The 15,829-nt window shown below is 43.2% G+C and overlaps 2 protein-coding genes across 2 annotated transcripts in view; one reads left to right on the forward strand and one right to left on the reverse strand.

The window, feature by feature from the left end:
• The window catches only part of LOC148895400 (uncharacterized), a 66,634-nt gene that overhangs the window by 33,284 nt on the left and 17,521 nt on the right, over positions 1-15,829 (forward strand). The window lies entirely within an intron of this gene.
• Positions 167-7,441, reverse strand: LOC148895402 (uncharacterized). Its single transcript, XM_089001012.1, has 8 exons — positions 6,419-7,441; positions 4,300-4,407; positions 4,016-4,106; positions 3,039-3,655; positions 2,164-2,421; positions 1,640-1,811; positions 1,269-1,417; positions 167-1,173 (listed from the first exon to the last, which is right to left on the reverse strand). The coding sequence occupies exons 5-8, from the start codon at positions 2,336-2,338 to the stop codon at positions 989-991; spliced, it is 681 nt and encodes a 226-aa protein (XP_088857138.1). The 5' UTR covers positions 2,339-2,421; positions 3,039-3,655; positions 4,016-4,106; positions 4,300-4,407; positions 6,419-7,441; the 3' UTR covers positions 167-988.

The following is a 15,829-nucleotide window of genomic DNA, read 5'->3' on the forward strand; positions in this document are numbered from 1 at the left end:
CATCATGCGCTGTTAGAAAAATTCGGGAAACCTTCACATCATCAGAATATTGTGGATTCAAATATCCAGAACTCTAGCCTATCTAGTCATGCTAATGAATTGATTCAAATCCTGATACGACCATTTTGCGCATTGTATTGATCTCAAAGAAAGTAAACCAAACATACGTACATGTGTTTTGTTCCTTTATTTACATTGTTTATGTAGTGACGACAAATGACAGTTGTCTGTCTGTCTCTCTGTGTCTGTCTTGCTGTCTGTCTGTCTGTCTGTTTGTCTCTCTGTCTGTCTGTCTCCGTCTCTCTGTCTCCGTCCATCCATCCAAAAATAACACAAGCTAATATTAGCATGAACAGTTTCCTTTGAACAATTATAAAGGTAATTAAATATTTATTGCACAACGTAAACAATCCATTGGCTTATTCTTTGCGAGAGGCATGACCAAAAAAGCCGGCAAGTTACTAACAGGTGGTTTATTTCTAACAATTTTATCTAATACAGAAATCTGGGTCTGAGCTCTTTGGGACAGAAAATATTCATGCGTCCTCAAAATCAGTCGGTAAGACAAAAGAGAGACAAAGAATGAGACTCAAATTTGGCTCAAATAAAGAAATGTGATGTCGTCTCCTCTTTGGCGGGGTGGAGCGGCGATATGTTGTAGCATTTCACCTCCTCCATGCAGCCTTGGTCATGTTGTACTCCTTCACTTCCCCTGGGTGATGAGAACCAGCTGACTCCTTGACCCCCTGGTACCCAAAACACAACTCACAATGAGCATTCCATGTCCGCTCGCTCATCCATCTATTGAAAACAAAGCACTATTTTTACTGATTAATTCACATTGTATAGGATAATCATTAGAATATTTTATCCTACACAATGTTTAATATGGCTAACTAAATGTATCTATTTCCCTCACCATCACACGCAAACACATGCACACATGCGCGCATACGCACACGCACACACACAGAAACAGTTTATAACACTAAACAAGTTCATTGCGTATCCGGATTTCTGAGCCGTGTCTGATGGTCATCAATGTCATCTTGTTTGTTTGGCCGGTGCATGCTTGCAGTGGTTGAGGTGGTGTTGGGACATCCTTGTTCACATCATCTGTGCCATCCGCCGAACACCGTTGAATAACTCGACCCATCAGGATGTCAATGTATCCTGCAAGTTCCACAAAAAAATATGTCAGCATACAGGCCATGATATGTGTGGTCATAATTTGATGATTCTGTAAATTGATGATTCTGTAAACGTACCGTAAATTGCAGCACTTCCAACTTTCTTCACCACGTGGCCCCCTTTCTTGTACTTTGGGAAGTGAATGGAGTACCTGAGCTGACCTCCCTTGGTTTTTGCCTGGGTCTTTGTGCTGTTGTCGTTGTAATGAAGTGCTGCCAGTTGTAGCCTGTGATAGTATAGTGAGGTAAAGGAAGAACACAGTACTAGTAGATAATCCTATAGTAATAATAGTAATCCTAATATGTGAGGTACCAATTGTATAATGTGTATTGGTATGTTTTCCCTGAATCAAAGTGATTCATAAGGACATGCCGCCTGTACTTTGCTTGTGAAATTATAACCAATATAAAAAATATGAAACATAGGGGGAAAAGTGTGGGAATCTCACCTGCAGTTCATTCCTGCGTAGGAGAAAATATACATTTTGGGCGCAAAACGTGTGACCAGACTATGAAAGGACTCTATTGTGGATGTCTGATGTTGGCCAGAGAGCTTGGCAATGTCCTTGCAGAGTCTGGTGTTGGTGACCAGGTTTTCCAACTTGATGGCTGCCAGAGAATCTGTTTTTTATATAAATAGGGAAAATATGGTAGAAATCAAGACACATCTATACAGAATCAAAATTATATTTGTAGTTTTCATCTTGCATTACAAACAGTTAACCGAAGTGAATCCCAATTAAATAACTTGTGTCAAACATTCTATATCACTCCACACAGTAAAACGTCTGTGTAAGCTCTCAGTCGTACAGGAGTGGTCCATCGATGAGAAGGTTTCTTCAGCCGTCATCTGTACAAATTTGTACCTATCCAAGATAGGAGGCGAAACGTCCGAAACCTTCAAATTTGTACAGATGACGGCTGAAGAAACCTTCTCATCGATACACACAGTAAACTTATAACAATTACTTACCAGGTGCAAGCCACTTCTTTCTAGCCTCCCTGCCTTGTAGTTCACCATGGCTGCAGTTTGTAAATTTCTTGCTGTGTCCAGCATGTACATTCTGGACCTGGTTGACTGTTGAACGCCATTTCGCCACAATCAGCTCTCCTTGGCCTGGAGGTGTAGATGCGGCACACCAGTACATGTGGTTGGCTATACTGTGGACCCACTGCTGTATTGGCCCACAGTCCTTGAATTTGGCAGCAGCCACTAATTTTGCACTGAAACCTGACAGAATGTAATCACATGGTTAGTTATCAAATAAAAGACACATTTATTCAACAATAATTACATATTGAAATCCAGTTATATACTTTAGAAATTATGGCCTAACCCAGGGGTGTCAAACATACGGCCCGCGGGCCGGAACTGGCCACCAAGGAGTTTCGATCAGGCCCGCAGGATAATTTGAAAGTGGAAAAATGCATAAAAGACATGGAATTAATATTTTTAATTTGCTGCAATTCATGGATTATTCGCTAAGGGGCGCACTCTTTCCATCACAGTAGAAGACACGCCGCATTACAGAGACAGACTGAAAACAGCAGACGGTGTCAATGCGGCATCTGCTGCTTGTTATGACGTTGTTAATACCTTGGTCTCTACCTCCCCGCGACACCCTCATTAGCCGAAATGTCGTTATCCAAACGGAGAAAAGTAGATAAGGAGTGTCCAAATTTCAAAGAAAAATGGACCACGTCCTATTTATTGACAGATGTTGAAGGCGGCTTGTATGGTATTCTCGGAACTTGTATGTTCCGAGAAGCGACACGCTTTTGCCAATATTAGCCTGACGAGGAATACTAGAGCAGAGAGGATTTATTGCATTTTCCGTGGCAACTTACGAGAGCACTGACATCACAGACGTGGCACAACTGGCCATATTTATTCGAGGAGTTGATGAGACATTGACTGTTACTGAAGAGTTTCTTGAGTTTCCAATGATGGACACCACAACAGCCGAGGACATTTTCGGCTCTGTCGTTGCTGTATTGGACGGAGTTGGAGTGGACTGGTCCCGCGCTGTCAGCCTGGCTACAGACGGCGCGTCATCCATGGTCGGAAAGAAAGCAGGTGTCGCGACAAAGTTCAAAGACAAAGTACAAGCCCTTAATGGAGGAGATCGTTTCTGGACATTTCACTGTCTTTTGCACCAGGAGGCATTGTGTTGCAAGTCGCTGAAAATGGACCACGTCACGGAGGTGGTTATTCGCACTGTAAATTTCATCCGGTCCAGAGGTGTGAACCATCATCAGTTTGACAAACTTCTCAGCGACAGCAACGTTACCCACAGCCTGTCATACCACACTTTAATGTTAGTCAGCAGCTTAAAAACAAAGGTTCTGTGATGGAATTCTACTGTTAATACAACTCCACAAATTTTCAGTATGTATGGGTTCCAGGCCAGGCACCAGATCACACTGAACTGTGGCATCAGATGTATCAGGATAATGCTGGAATCCTGTGGAAAACGACATAAAATAAAGTTACAGAATATAATAACCTAACATTATGCAACAGTGCATCACTGAGCTATGATGAAAAAAAGTCATTATTTGTAATATTTGCATTGAAATTGATCAGTAACAAACAATGCCTTCGAGGATTTTATCACGATGGACCAGGGTAGGCAACAATTTCTATTGGACTTGAAGGTGGATTTGGGGTTTTTCTGGAAATTTCTGTTTTGTTTTATTTTGTTGTTGTCAGATTTCCAGTTTTCTCCACCGGAAAGGGAAAATACAGCTTTATACAGAAAAAAAATCCAACCATGTGATGGACCATGATTATTATTTATTATGCAAATGTTATGTGTTATTACCTCTAGATTTTGCTATAACATGAGCCTGAATCCTTTTGTTGCATCCGCTTAGTGCCTGTTTTGGCTTTGCTTGGCAGGCAAAATCTTTTGACTGAAACAAAAATAAATGCAATGCATTAATATCATGCAAGCTGAGATACAAAATCCTACAATGGACTTATTAATCAATTTATCAATATGACCCAGCATATCAGGTGAATATTATTTGCATGATTTGAACAATATTTTTTAGCTTGTAATAGCTATTGATTGTGTAAAAACCTAGCTAATATTATTGTACCCACCTGAGCCACCTCTGGTTCAGTAGTTGGCTGATCCAGTACTAGATCTTGTTCAGGAACAGCTGCCATTGATGTAGTAGCTTCATATTCTGCCATAGCTTCAGCAACGATCTGCAGGTATCAAATGTTTCAAGGAATCAATTGCATGAGGAACCAATTGAGACTTGTAAATCAGACATGTGTGGCACATGGCTAGGGGTGTACTACCGGCATAATATCGTGTCTCCTTATAATAATAATCATGATAGTAATAATCATAAATTTCATTTATAAGCATCTTTCAAAACTCTCAAGGAGACTTTACTGTCACAAGATGCTATGCATATGTCATCATATCAATGTTACGATACGGGCTACTGGTAACAATATTATTGTATCCAACGGAGCGAACGAACATATTTTATGGTTCTGCATTACCAACTGATTACGGATTTACCTTGTTTCCCAACTAACCGGTACAGAGCGACAGTTTGATTTCCCAGGATTCGATTCAAATCACGATATTTGGCTCACGATTGGATTCATGACATACAGTATATGAAACTAGCATAGCATATATTAAGCTCTGTGAAGTGCTTTGCGATCGATTAACATTACTAGACTGTAGGCCTAGAACTACAAATTCAAACTATATGTATATTTAGGTATAATATCTAGGTCAAATCTCATTTTAGAATTATAGATTAGATTAATACCCTATCCTGCACCTTACCCTGGACCTCTCCCGTTTGGCAAACGGCCTTTTGGTTGGGGACGGCGCGCCTTCTCCGTGTGTTGTTGAGGACGCTTTCCTTTCGAATATTGTCGGGATTGCTCCCGCTTTTAACCAGTGTTTGAACCTAACATTCAGTCCAAACTTTGCCATATTGGATTCCTGTATTTCGAAACAATCTTGTTCAAAATGAACGCTACAAACAACTGAATACTTCTTGGCCTTCCACCCTGCTCTGGTTCGTTGGACTTATCTTTCCCATTCCGCCCAGATGGCTGGTTTGTCCGCTGGAAATCTGTATAAACTTATACCATTCTGATGCGCGTTACCACAATTAGCTGCCACACAACGATTCACCATCACGTTATTTGTGTAGTTTTCCTTCTAATTTCGCGATGAAAACGGATCACCACAATGTTTTCAGACAAAAAAAAGTATCCAAATGCACTGTGTGTCGCTTTCTCGGTCAAGGGTGTTCCTTACGTGGCGTCACTTCCGGTATCGGCATCATCCGGTATCGGCATATCTTGAATATTCAGCGCAAGTCTTAAAACGTAACATACAGCTATTTGCCGTGGAGTATTTTGTAAAATACATTCAGTAGAAGTCATTTTAAGTGATTTTACAAATTAACTCATCAGCCATACCATTGTTGTACACTGCTTGGGGGGAAGGTAAACGATAATTTGTTATTGCTTTCAGGCCATTCCACACCGATGCAGAGTCGTTAGCGGAGAACTGTTTGATAAGCCTCTCCGCATAACTTTTCTTTGCGATGTTAATTTCCTTTTCGGGCAAGTTTGTAAAGTGCTCGATTGCCGTCGATTGCGGACACTTTCCTAAGATGCCTGAGTTTGGGAGTGAACCATGGCTTGTTGTTGTTGAATGAGCGGACTTTGTTGGTACACACATGTCCTCACAGAAACTGATGTATGATGTTACAGTGTCTGTGTATTCATCCAATGTGCCCGTTGAAGTTTCAAAGACGCTCCAATCAGTGCAGTCTAAGCATTCTTGTAGCGATAACTTTGCTTCATCTGTCCATGTTTTAACTGTCTTGACTACCAGTTTTACACATTTGAGTTTCTGTCTGTATGTGGGAATTAAGTGGATTAAATAGTGGTCAGAAAGACCGAATGCTGAATGCGCAACAGACCGGTATGCGCCTTTGAGTGCTGTAACAATGATCTAGAATGTTTTCTCCTCTGGTGAAACAGTCAATATGCTGCTTATATTTGGGAAGTTCACGGTTTAGACGTGTTTGATTAAAATCGCCCAAAATGATCAGGGGTGATTCTGGATATTTTAGTTTGAGATGGTTTACATGGTCCGCTAGCGTTTGTATACACGCGTTAGCATTAGCTTGTGGCGCGATGTACACGGCAACGAGAATAAAGGAAGCGAACTCACGTGGCGAGTAGAATGGCTTGCAGTTGAGAGACAGCGATTCCAAACCAGGGCTGCAGTGTGCGTCGAGCATCGTGACATCGGTGCACCATTCTTCGTTGATGTCGAAGCATAGTCCACCACCTTTGTATTTCCCCGATTGCTCCGTATCACGGTCGGCCCGAAGGAGACGGAATCCGGGTAGGTGTAGCGCGGAATCCGTGTGGCGGTCACTGAGCCAAGTCTCAGTGAAGCACAGCGCAGCAGAGCGGGCAAACGTTTTATTGGTCTTTGTGAGAAGCAGAAGTTCGTCCATCTTGTTTGGTAGTGAGCGTAGATTAGCGAGGTGGATCGATGGGAGCGGCGTTTGAAATCCACGCTGCCGTAGCTTGACGAGCACGCCGGCTCGCTTCCCCCTCCTACGCCGGCGTCTCAAAGCTCCGTACAGAGCTGCTACGCCGCTCGCGAGCAGCCCCGAAAAACCATGTAGATTTTGGTGTGTCTGTGAAAATAGTCCAAGAGTGGATTCCCCAATGCTCAGTAACTCTTCCCTCGTGTAACTGAGTCGCGTAGGATCGCAAAAAACAAATGAAAATGACAAAACCAGGAACAATACTAGGGAGCGTGTGACCGAGGCTGCCATCCGCGGCGCCATCTTGGATTGGAAAAAACAAAGTAATGTAGTTTATTCCATACATTGTAAGAATGAAAATTGTAAAGAGCAGTACATTGGGGAGACTCAACAAATTCTCAAAAAAAGACTTTATCAACATCGCAGGGATAATACAAGTGGGCCTCAATCGGCAGTACATTTGCGCCTAAAAGCTAGCAACCACACATTTGACGACAATGAGGTTAAAATCTTAGCGAAAGAACATAGATGGTTTGAAAGGGGGGTAAAAGAAGCGATTCTTATAAAACAATAAAATCCTTCTTTAAACCGGTCTGGTGGGGTGAGGTTCAATTTGGATCGTTCATACAATAGCCTGCTTAGGCAAAACAGGTTAGGCAACATTCGTTATGCTGATGAGGTGATACCGGTGTGAGTGGGGGAAATAGGCCAGTCGTTAGTCAGGAATGTAGGAACAATCAGTGGGGCTACAGGGAGGGGTCCTCTCCTCCCCCCAACCTGAGAGTAGTGACCTATCATAGCTGTGTCCGGCGCCGCCATGCCTGGACATTAGGGATATATAAATAGGGCCGATACAACCAGTCAGACTTTAGTTCGCTGACGAAGCCTCTTCGATAGGAGGCGAAACGTCCGAAACCTTCAAAATTGTACAGATGACGGCTGAAGAAACCTTCTCATCGATGGACCACTCCTGTACGACTGAGAGCTTACACAGACGTATCCTCTCAATGTGTTTCTTTGTAGTTACAGTAAAGTCTCGTTATATCGATATCGGTTATATCGATAGTACCGCTTATTACGATACTATTTTCATTTCCCTTGCACATTTCTAGTCTTTTTATGTATAATTAGTACCGTTTAGTACGATACCCGGTTATTATGATAATCCGGTTATTACGGTGCTCCTTTTCATCCCCCGCCGGCCATTTTTGTTGTTTATATCGACATATCCGTCGCACCATTGGTCAACTTGGTCACGTGTCTTGTTACGTGAGCCGCCATCGGTCGCGCCATTGGTCGACTTGGTCACATGAGCCGCCATCGGTCGCGCTATTGGTCGACTTGGCCGTGTGACTTTGTCACGTGACACGCCATCGGTCGCGCCATTGGTCAACTTGGTCACGTGTCTTGGTTACGTGTCACGCCATCAGTCGCGCCATTGGTCGACTTGGTCAGGTGACTTGGTTACGTGCCCAGCAACAATATTATTGTATCCAACGGAGCGAACGAACATATTTTATGGTTCTGCATTACCAACTGATTACGGATTTACCTTGTTTCCCAACTAACCGGTACAGAGCGACAGTTTGATTTCCCAGGATTCGATTCAAATCACGATATTTGGCTCACGATTGGATTCATGACATACAGTATATGAAACTAGCATAGCATATATTAAGCTCTGTGAAGTGCTTTGCGATCGATTAACATTACTAGACTGTAGGCCTAGAACTACAAATTCAAACTATATGTATATTTAGGTATAATATCTAGGTCAAATCTCATTTTAGAATTATAGATTAGATTAATACCCTATCCTGCACCTTACCCTGGACCTCTCCCGTTTGGCAAACGGCCTTTTGGTTGGGGACGGCGCGCCTTCTCCGTGTGTTGTTGAGGACGCTTTCCTTTCGAATATTGTCGGGATTGCTCCCGCTTTTAACCAGTGTTTGAACCTAACATTCAGTCCAAACTTTGCCATATTGGATTCCTGTATTTCGAAACAATCTTGTTCAAAATGAACGCTACAAACAACTGAATACTTCTTGGCCTTCCACCCTGCTCTGGTTCGTTGGACTTATCTTTCCCATTCCGCCCAGATGGCTGGTTTGTCCGCTGGAAATCTGTATAAACTTATACCATTCTGATGCGCGTTACCACAATTAGCTGCCACACAACGATTCACCATCACGTTATTTGTGTAGTTTTCCTTCTAATTTCGCGATGAAAACGGATCACCACAATGTTTTCAGACAAAAAAAAGTATCCAAATGCACTGTGTGTCGCTTTCTCGGTCAAGGGTGTTCCTTACGTGGCGTCACTTCCGGTATCGGCATCATCCGGTATCGGCATATCTTGAATATTCAGCGCAAGTCTTAAAACGTAACATACAGCTATTTGCCGTGGAGTATTTTGTAAAATACATTCAGTAGAAGTCATTTTAAGTGATTTTACAAATTAACTCATCAGCCATACCATTGTTGTACACTGCTTGGGGGGAAGGTAAACGATAATTTGTTATTGCTTTCAGGCCATTCCACACCGATGCAGAGTCGTTAGCGGAGAACTGTTTGATAAGCCTCTCCGCATAACTTTTCTTTGCGATGTTAATTTCCTTTTCGGGCAAGTTTGTAAAGTGCTCGATTGCCGTCGATTGCGGACACTTTCCTAAGATGCCTGAGTTTGGGAGTGAACCATGGCTTGTTGTTGTTGAATGAGCGGACTTTGTTGGTACACACATGTCCTCACAGAAACTGATGTATGATGTTACAGTGTCTGTGTATTCATCCAATGTGCCCGTTGAAGTTTCAAAGACGCTCCAATCAGTGCAGTCTAAGCATTCTTGTAGCGATAACTTTGCTTCATCTGTCCATGTTTTAACTGTCTTGACTACCAGTTTTACACATTTGAGTTTCTGTCTGTATGTGGGAATTAAGTGGATTAAATAGTGGTCAGAAAGACCGAATGCTGAATGCGCAACAGACCGGTATGCGCCTTTGAGTGCTGTAACAATGATCTAGAATGTTTTCTCCTCTGGTGAAACAGTCAATATGCTGCTTATATTTGGGAAGTTCACGGTTTAGACGTGTTTGATTAAAATCGCCCAAAATGATCAGGGGTGATTCTGGATATTTTAGTTTGAGATGGTTTACATGGTCCGCTAGCGTTTGTATACACGCGTTAGCATTAGCTTGTGGCGCGATGTACACGGCAACGAGAATAAAGGAAGCGAACTCACGTGGCGAGTAGAATGGCTTGCAGTTGAGAGACAGCGATTCCAAACCAGGGCTGCAGTGTGCGTCGAGCATCGTGACATCGGTGCACCATTCTTCGTTGATGTCGAAGCATAGTCCACCACCTTTGTATTTCCCCGATTGCTCCGTATCACGGTCGGCCCGAAGGAGACGGAATCCGGGTAGGTGTAGCGCGGAATCCGTGTGGCGGTCACTGAGCCAAGTCTCAGTGAAGCACAGCGCAGCAGAGCGGGCAAACGTTTTATTGGTCTTTGTGAGAAGCAGAAGTTCGTCCATCTTGTTTGGTAGTGAGCGTAGATTAGCGAGGTGGATCGATGGGAGCGGCGTTTGAAATCCACGCTGCCGTAGCTTGACGAGCACGCCGGCTCGCTTCCCCCTCCTACGCCGGCGTCTCAAAGCTCCGTACAGAGCTGCTACGCCGCTCGCGAGCAGCCCCGAAAAACCATGTAGATTTTGGTGTGTCTGTGAAAATAGTCCAAGAGTGGATTCCCCAATGCTCAGTAACTCTTCCCTCGTGTAACTGAGTCGCGTAGGATCGCAAAAAACAAATGAAAATGACAAAACCAGGAACAATACTAGGGAGCGTGTGACCGAGGCTGCCATCCGCGGCGCCATCTTGGATTGGAAAAAACAAAGTAATGTAGTTTATTCCATACATTGTAAGAATGAAAATTGTAAAGAGCAGTACATTGGGGAGACTCAACAAATTCTCAAAAAAAGACTTTATCAACATCGCAGGGATAATACAAGTGGGCCTCAATCGGCAGTACATTTGCGCCTAAAAGCTAGCAACCACACATTTGACGACAATGAGGTTAAAATCTTAGCGAAAGAACATAGATGGTTTGAAAGGGGGGTAAAAGAAGCGATTCTTATAAAACAATAAAATCCTTCTTTAAACCGGTCTGGTGGGGTGAGGTTCAATTTGGATCGTTCATACAATAGCCTGCTTAGGCAAAACAGGTTAGGCAACATTCGTTATGCTGATGAGGTGATACCGGTGTGAGTGGGGGAAATAGGCCAGTCGTTAGTCAGGAATGTAGGAACAATCAGTGGGGCTACAGGGAGGGGTCCTCTCCTCCCCCCAACCTGAGAGTAGTGACCTATCATAGCTGTGTCCGGCGCCGCCATGCCTGGACATTAGGGATATATAAATAGGGCCGATACAACCAGTCAGACTTTAGTTCGCTGACGAAGCCTCTTCGATAGGAGGCGAAACGTCCGAAACCTTCAAAATTGTACAGATGACGGCTGAAGAAACCTTCTCATCGATGGACCACTCCTGTACGACTGAGAGCTTACACAGACGTATCCTCTCAATGTGTTTCTTTGTAGTTACAGTAAAGTCTCGTTATATCGATATCGGTTATATCGATAGTACCGCTTATTACGATACTATTTTCATTTCCCTTGCACATTTCTAGTCTTTTTATGTATAATTAGTACCGTTTAGTACGATACCCGGTTATTATGATAATCCGGTTATTACGGTGCTCCTTTTCATCCCCCGCCGGCCATTTTTGTTGTTTATATCGACATATCCGTCGCACCATTGGTCAACTTGGTCACGTGTCTTGTTACGTGAGCCGCCATCGGTCGCGCCATTGGTCGACTTGGTCACATGAGCCGCCATCGGTCGCGCTATTGGTCGACTTGGCCGTGTGACTTTGTCACGTGACACGCCATCGGTCGCGCCATTGGTCAACTTGGTCACGTGTCTTGGTTACGTGTCACGCCATCAGTCGCGCCATTGGTCGACTTGGTCAGGTGACTTGGTTACGTGCCCAGCACCCGTGTAGCAGAGCCATTTTCATTTTCAGACGCTAGCTCGTGTCTAGCAGACGAGATTGAAGTGTTTGTGTTAAAAGGTAAAAATGGGAAGCAGAAGAAGATTGATGACTTTTTTAAATTGTATACATAATACAGTAAGATGTAAGCGTTGCAGTTTCCCTGTTGTGTTATGTACATGCCCACTGTACTGTATATGAATGCAATCGTTTTTTGCAACAATGTTTCTTGTTTTGTCTGCTGAAGCGCGATGATTTTGAAAATTATTAACATTCCATACTGTGTATTAAAGGACAGCCGATGTCACTTTTTATTCAAATGCAAATAAAAATGACTTAACGCCAAGACGTCTTGCATTGCTTGTGAATCCAAACAATGGCTTCAAATTCGGATAATATGCTTTCTTGTTACACATCCAGTTATGAATATGTTTCAAATACACTGTAGTTCTGAAGATTAAAGCATACATGTTTACAATCATTAAAGAATTATATGTGCCTTTTTGAGGCAACATTGGGGGAACATCTCTTACCCAAAAAAAAAGGGGAGCTAATGGCCAGTTCCGTTTCTTATATGGCGCTTGGCTGCCCTCTTTTGGCGGCTTTTGTTTAATGCAGTTCGGCGCAGGATCGGATATATCGATAGTCCCGGTTATATCGATATTTTTTCGGACTCCCTTGAATATCGATATAACGAGACTTTACTGTATTTTGATCTCCCCTTTACTTTGTTCAAAGTCGATACAGATGAAGTGTTTAAGTGGACCCATATATTTCATCTTCAACCTTTTTGGCATTTCTTTGGCTTCACTGAGTATGGTATCGTGACTCGCCGCTATGATTAAGTCATCCACCTACACTAACCGAATGTCATTAATGACTTTCTCATTTTCAGATGCTCTGCAGTGGACAAAATGATCAGCATCATTTTGTATAAAACCATTTTTGATGAGGTGATTACACAGTAACATGTTCCAGTTACGCCCTGATTGTTTTAAGCCATACAATGATTTGTTGAGCTTACATACCAAATGGTTTCCTGTTTGTGGCCTGGTCTCAAATCCTTCAGGTTGCTCCACATATAATTCACAGTAGATTGGAGCATAGATATACGCAGTCTTCTCGTCCATTTGATGTAGGGTAAGATCTTCCTGCGCAGTCACATGCATCAGTGCTCGAATATAGGTCATCTTAGCTGTCGGTGAAAATGTCTCTCGATAGTCAATTTCTTCCACTTGACCGTATCCTTTTGCTACATAACTGGCTTTACAAGTCTCAGATCCGTGAGGGTTCTCTTTCACTGTATACACCCAGCGACCTTCCACTACTTGTTTGCCCTTTGGTAGTGAAGTCACAGTGAAAGTCTCATTTTCTGTCAGAGATTTCATCTCTTTCATTGCAGTAGCCCACATTTTTGATTTTTCAGGCTCCATAGCCTCTTTAAAAGTCTTAGGTACACCATAAGTCATCTTGTAGAAATAGTCAATATTTTTGTTTTTTGTCATCATCACACTCAATTTTACATATGTACTTCTTTAAATATTCTGCAGCCTTTCTTTTTCTTTTAGGTAGGACACCTCCTTTCCTGTTCTGTCTGAAAATTGTCTGTCTGAGTCAGATCTATTTCTACTGTCTCTTCAGCACTCGGTTCTTTGCTTTTCTCAAGTGTTCCCTGACTCACCTTGATCACCTTGGGAGGTGTTTTCTGTAACTGAATGTCGTACCACATGTTACAACCTGTTTGAGTCTGATTATCTGTGTTGTTTTTCATGATAAACGTCACCAGTCTGTTTCAGGACTTTTCTTGTCTCAGGATAGTACACATTATAGGCTGGACTATACTTATCATAACCTACGAAAATTCCCTTCTCACATCTGGAATCTAACTTCTTTTTGTCCTGTTTATATACATAACATTCACAGCCAAATATCTGCATATTACAAAGGCATATTAGAATTTTTGCCGTAAAAAACACGGTAAGGTGTCTGCTGTAGCCGCTTACTGTAGCATCGTTTGCGTATTTGAGCGGCCGTTTGTACAGCATATGCGATTGGCTGGCAACCAATTCAGGGTGTCCCCCGACTCGTGCCCGAAGACAGCTGGGATAGGCTCCAGCACCCCCCGCGACCCTAGTGAGGAATAAGCGGTACGGAAAATGGATGGATGGATGTCCATAGTTCCTTGGGGAGGTAACTCTCCAACAGCATGCATCGAGACATTTCAAATAACGTTCTCTAACCTCTCTGCAGTTCCGTTTTGGGGAGGCGAGTAGGGTGCACTTGTCTCGTGCCTTATCCCATTCTTTCTAAGTAAAGACTGGAAGTCTTGCACAGAGACTGTGCCGTTGTCGGACCGTATGCATTTTCTTTTTCCATATGGCGCTACAGCAGCAATGAATTTTTCTGTAGCTTTTGTCGTGTTAATAAAATATGGTAAAATCATCCCACAGTGGTCATCAGTAAATGCTATTGAATATCTGTAGCCGTTTCTATCTGTCGGTTCTATCGGACCGCACAGGTCTGTGTGCACTTGTCTGTTCCTGCTCTGTGTTAACTTGCCCTGTGTGCCATGTTTCCTGCTTATAGACATCCCTTTAACCACCTTTTCTACTTTGGCAACATCTTCAAAATTACAATGACCAAGTATTTTGTGCCAAGTTTGGAGATCATGACAACCATACGCTTTATCAACATTTTCATCTTCCATTGTGTTTAGGTAATGCATCCTACCATTTACATCCATTTTGAATTCGGTACCATCCTTGTGGACCAGCCAGCCAGTCATCACCGTCTTTGAAGTGGACCTCCGCTCCATTTGACGGAAAAGACTCTGACTCAGTCTCGTCAGCAGCTCTCTTCATGTCGTCACGGCTTCGTCCTCGACCGTGTCGGCCTCGATGTGGCATGTCCCACTTTCTTTCCTCTCTTCTCGCATGGGCAGCATAAGGACATGTCCTGGCCATATGCCCTCTTTTACCTCAGGTGTAACACTCAACATCAGCCAGGTCCCTTTTCTTCCCTCTCCCATGCGGTCTTGTAGTCCCGCTGGTTTTCATCATGTGGTCTCCGTCGCAACTCTTTTAACCTATTCCATATTTTTCAGTACTCTTAAAACTTTGTAGCTTAGTTTTGAACTCGCCAAAAGTCATACTGTCATTAGTTTGGGTGACGTGCACAACGAATGGTTTGTAAGAGTCGGGAAGCCCCTTTAGCATCATGGCTATCTGAAGTCCATCGCTAATATGCTCGTCTGCTCTCCTTAATGAGGTGAATACAGTCTCTGCTCGGATAACATAGTCCGTGACTGTCTCATAGCTGCCTTTTCAGAGTGAGGAAAGTTCACAATATAGACTCACCACCTGTGGTTTGTCCTTTCCGGCATAATGAATTTCCAGTACTCTCATTACGTAACGTTTTGCGTCCCTCATTACCAGCGATCAGCTCTTATTGTCCAGACATTGCACCAACTCTGCATATGCCTCTCCATTTTTAGCCTTATCTTCGGCGAGAGCTTCTTCACCGTCCTTTTCAATGTCCGGGACGCACAAAATAACGTCTGTGAGGCCGCGCAACTCCATGTGCTCGAGGAACCTCGTCTCCCAGAGTTCCTAATTGTTCTCATCACAGTCGAATAAAAGCCTGAACCGCCTTTGGCCTTTAGTACTGGAACCTGTAGCGCTGGACATTCCTGCAGCAGTCACCAAAATAGCAGTTTACCTGAACGATGGCTAATATTCACATGAGAATAATGATGCACAGCCATGTCAATCATTGGACGGGGAACTCAACAAACATTTATTCTGCGCATAAAAGGCATTACAACAGCCGCGTTTCACATGATTCGCTCGTGCGCAGGCGTCTCAATGTGTGAAATTACCCAAACATGTCTTTTCCACACACACCATCAAACACACTTAACATAAGTCCTTCCGCTCCTTCAGCTACAACTCGCCATGGTTCACTCCCAAACTCAGGCAGCTTGGGAAAGATAAGAGTCCGTCATTTAGAAGCGGAGATCGGGCACTTTACAAACACGCCCGAA

Source organism: Hippocampus bargibanti, linkage group LG07, assembly GCF_051943395.1.
Source record: "Hippocampus bargibanti isolate YZ-2025 linkage group LG07, ASM5194339v1, whole genome shotgun sequence".
NCBI lineage: Eukaryota > Metazoa > Chordata > Actinopteri > Syngnathiformes > Syngnathidae > Hippocampus > Hippocampus bargibanti.

Coding starts and splice junctions, on each gene's coding strand:
- LOC148895402 (XM_089001012.1), bottom strand. CDS start 2,338: ATGTACTGGTGTGCCGCATCTACACCTCCAGGCCAAGGAGAGCTGATT. Junction 1,812..2,163: donor AAAGAAGTGGCTTGCACCTG/GTAAGTAATTGT, acceptor TATAAAAAACAG/ATTCTCTGGCAGCCATCAAG. Junction 1,418..1,639: donor TACGCAGGAATGAACTGCAG/GTGAGATTCCCA, acceptor ATACTATCACAG/GCTACAACTGGCAGCACTTC.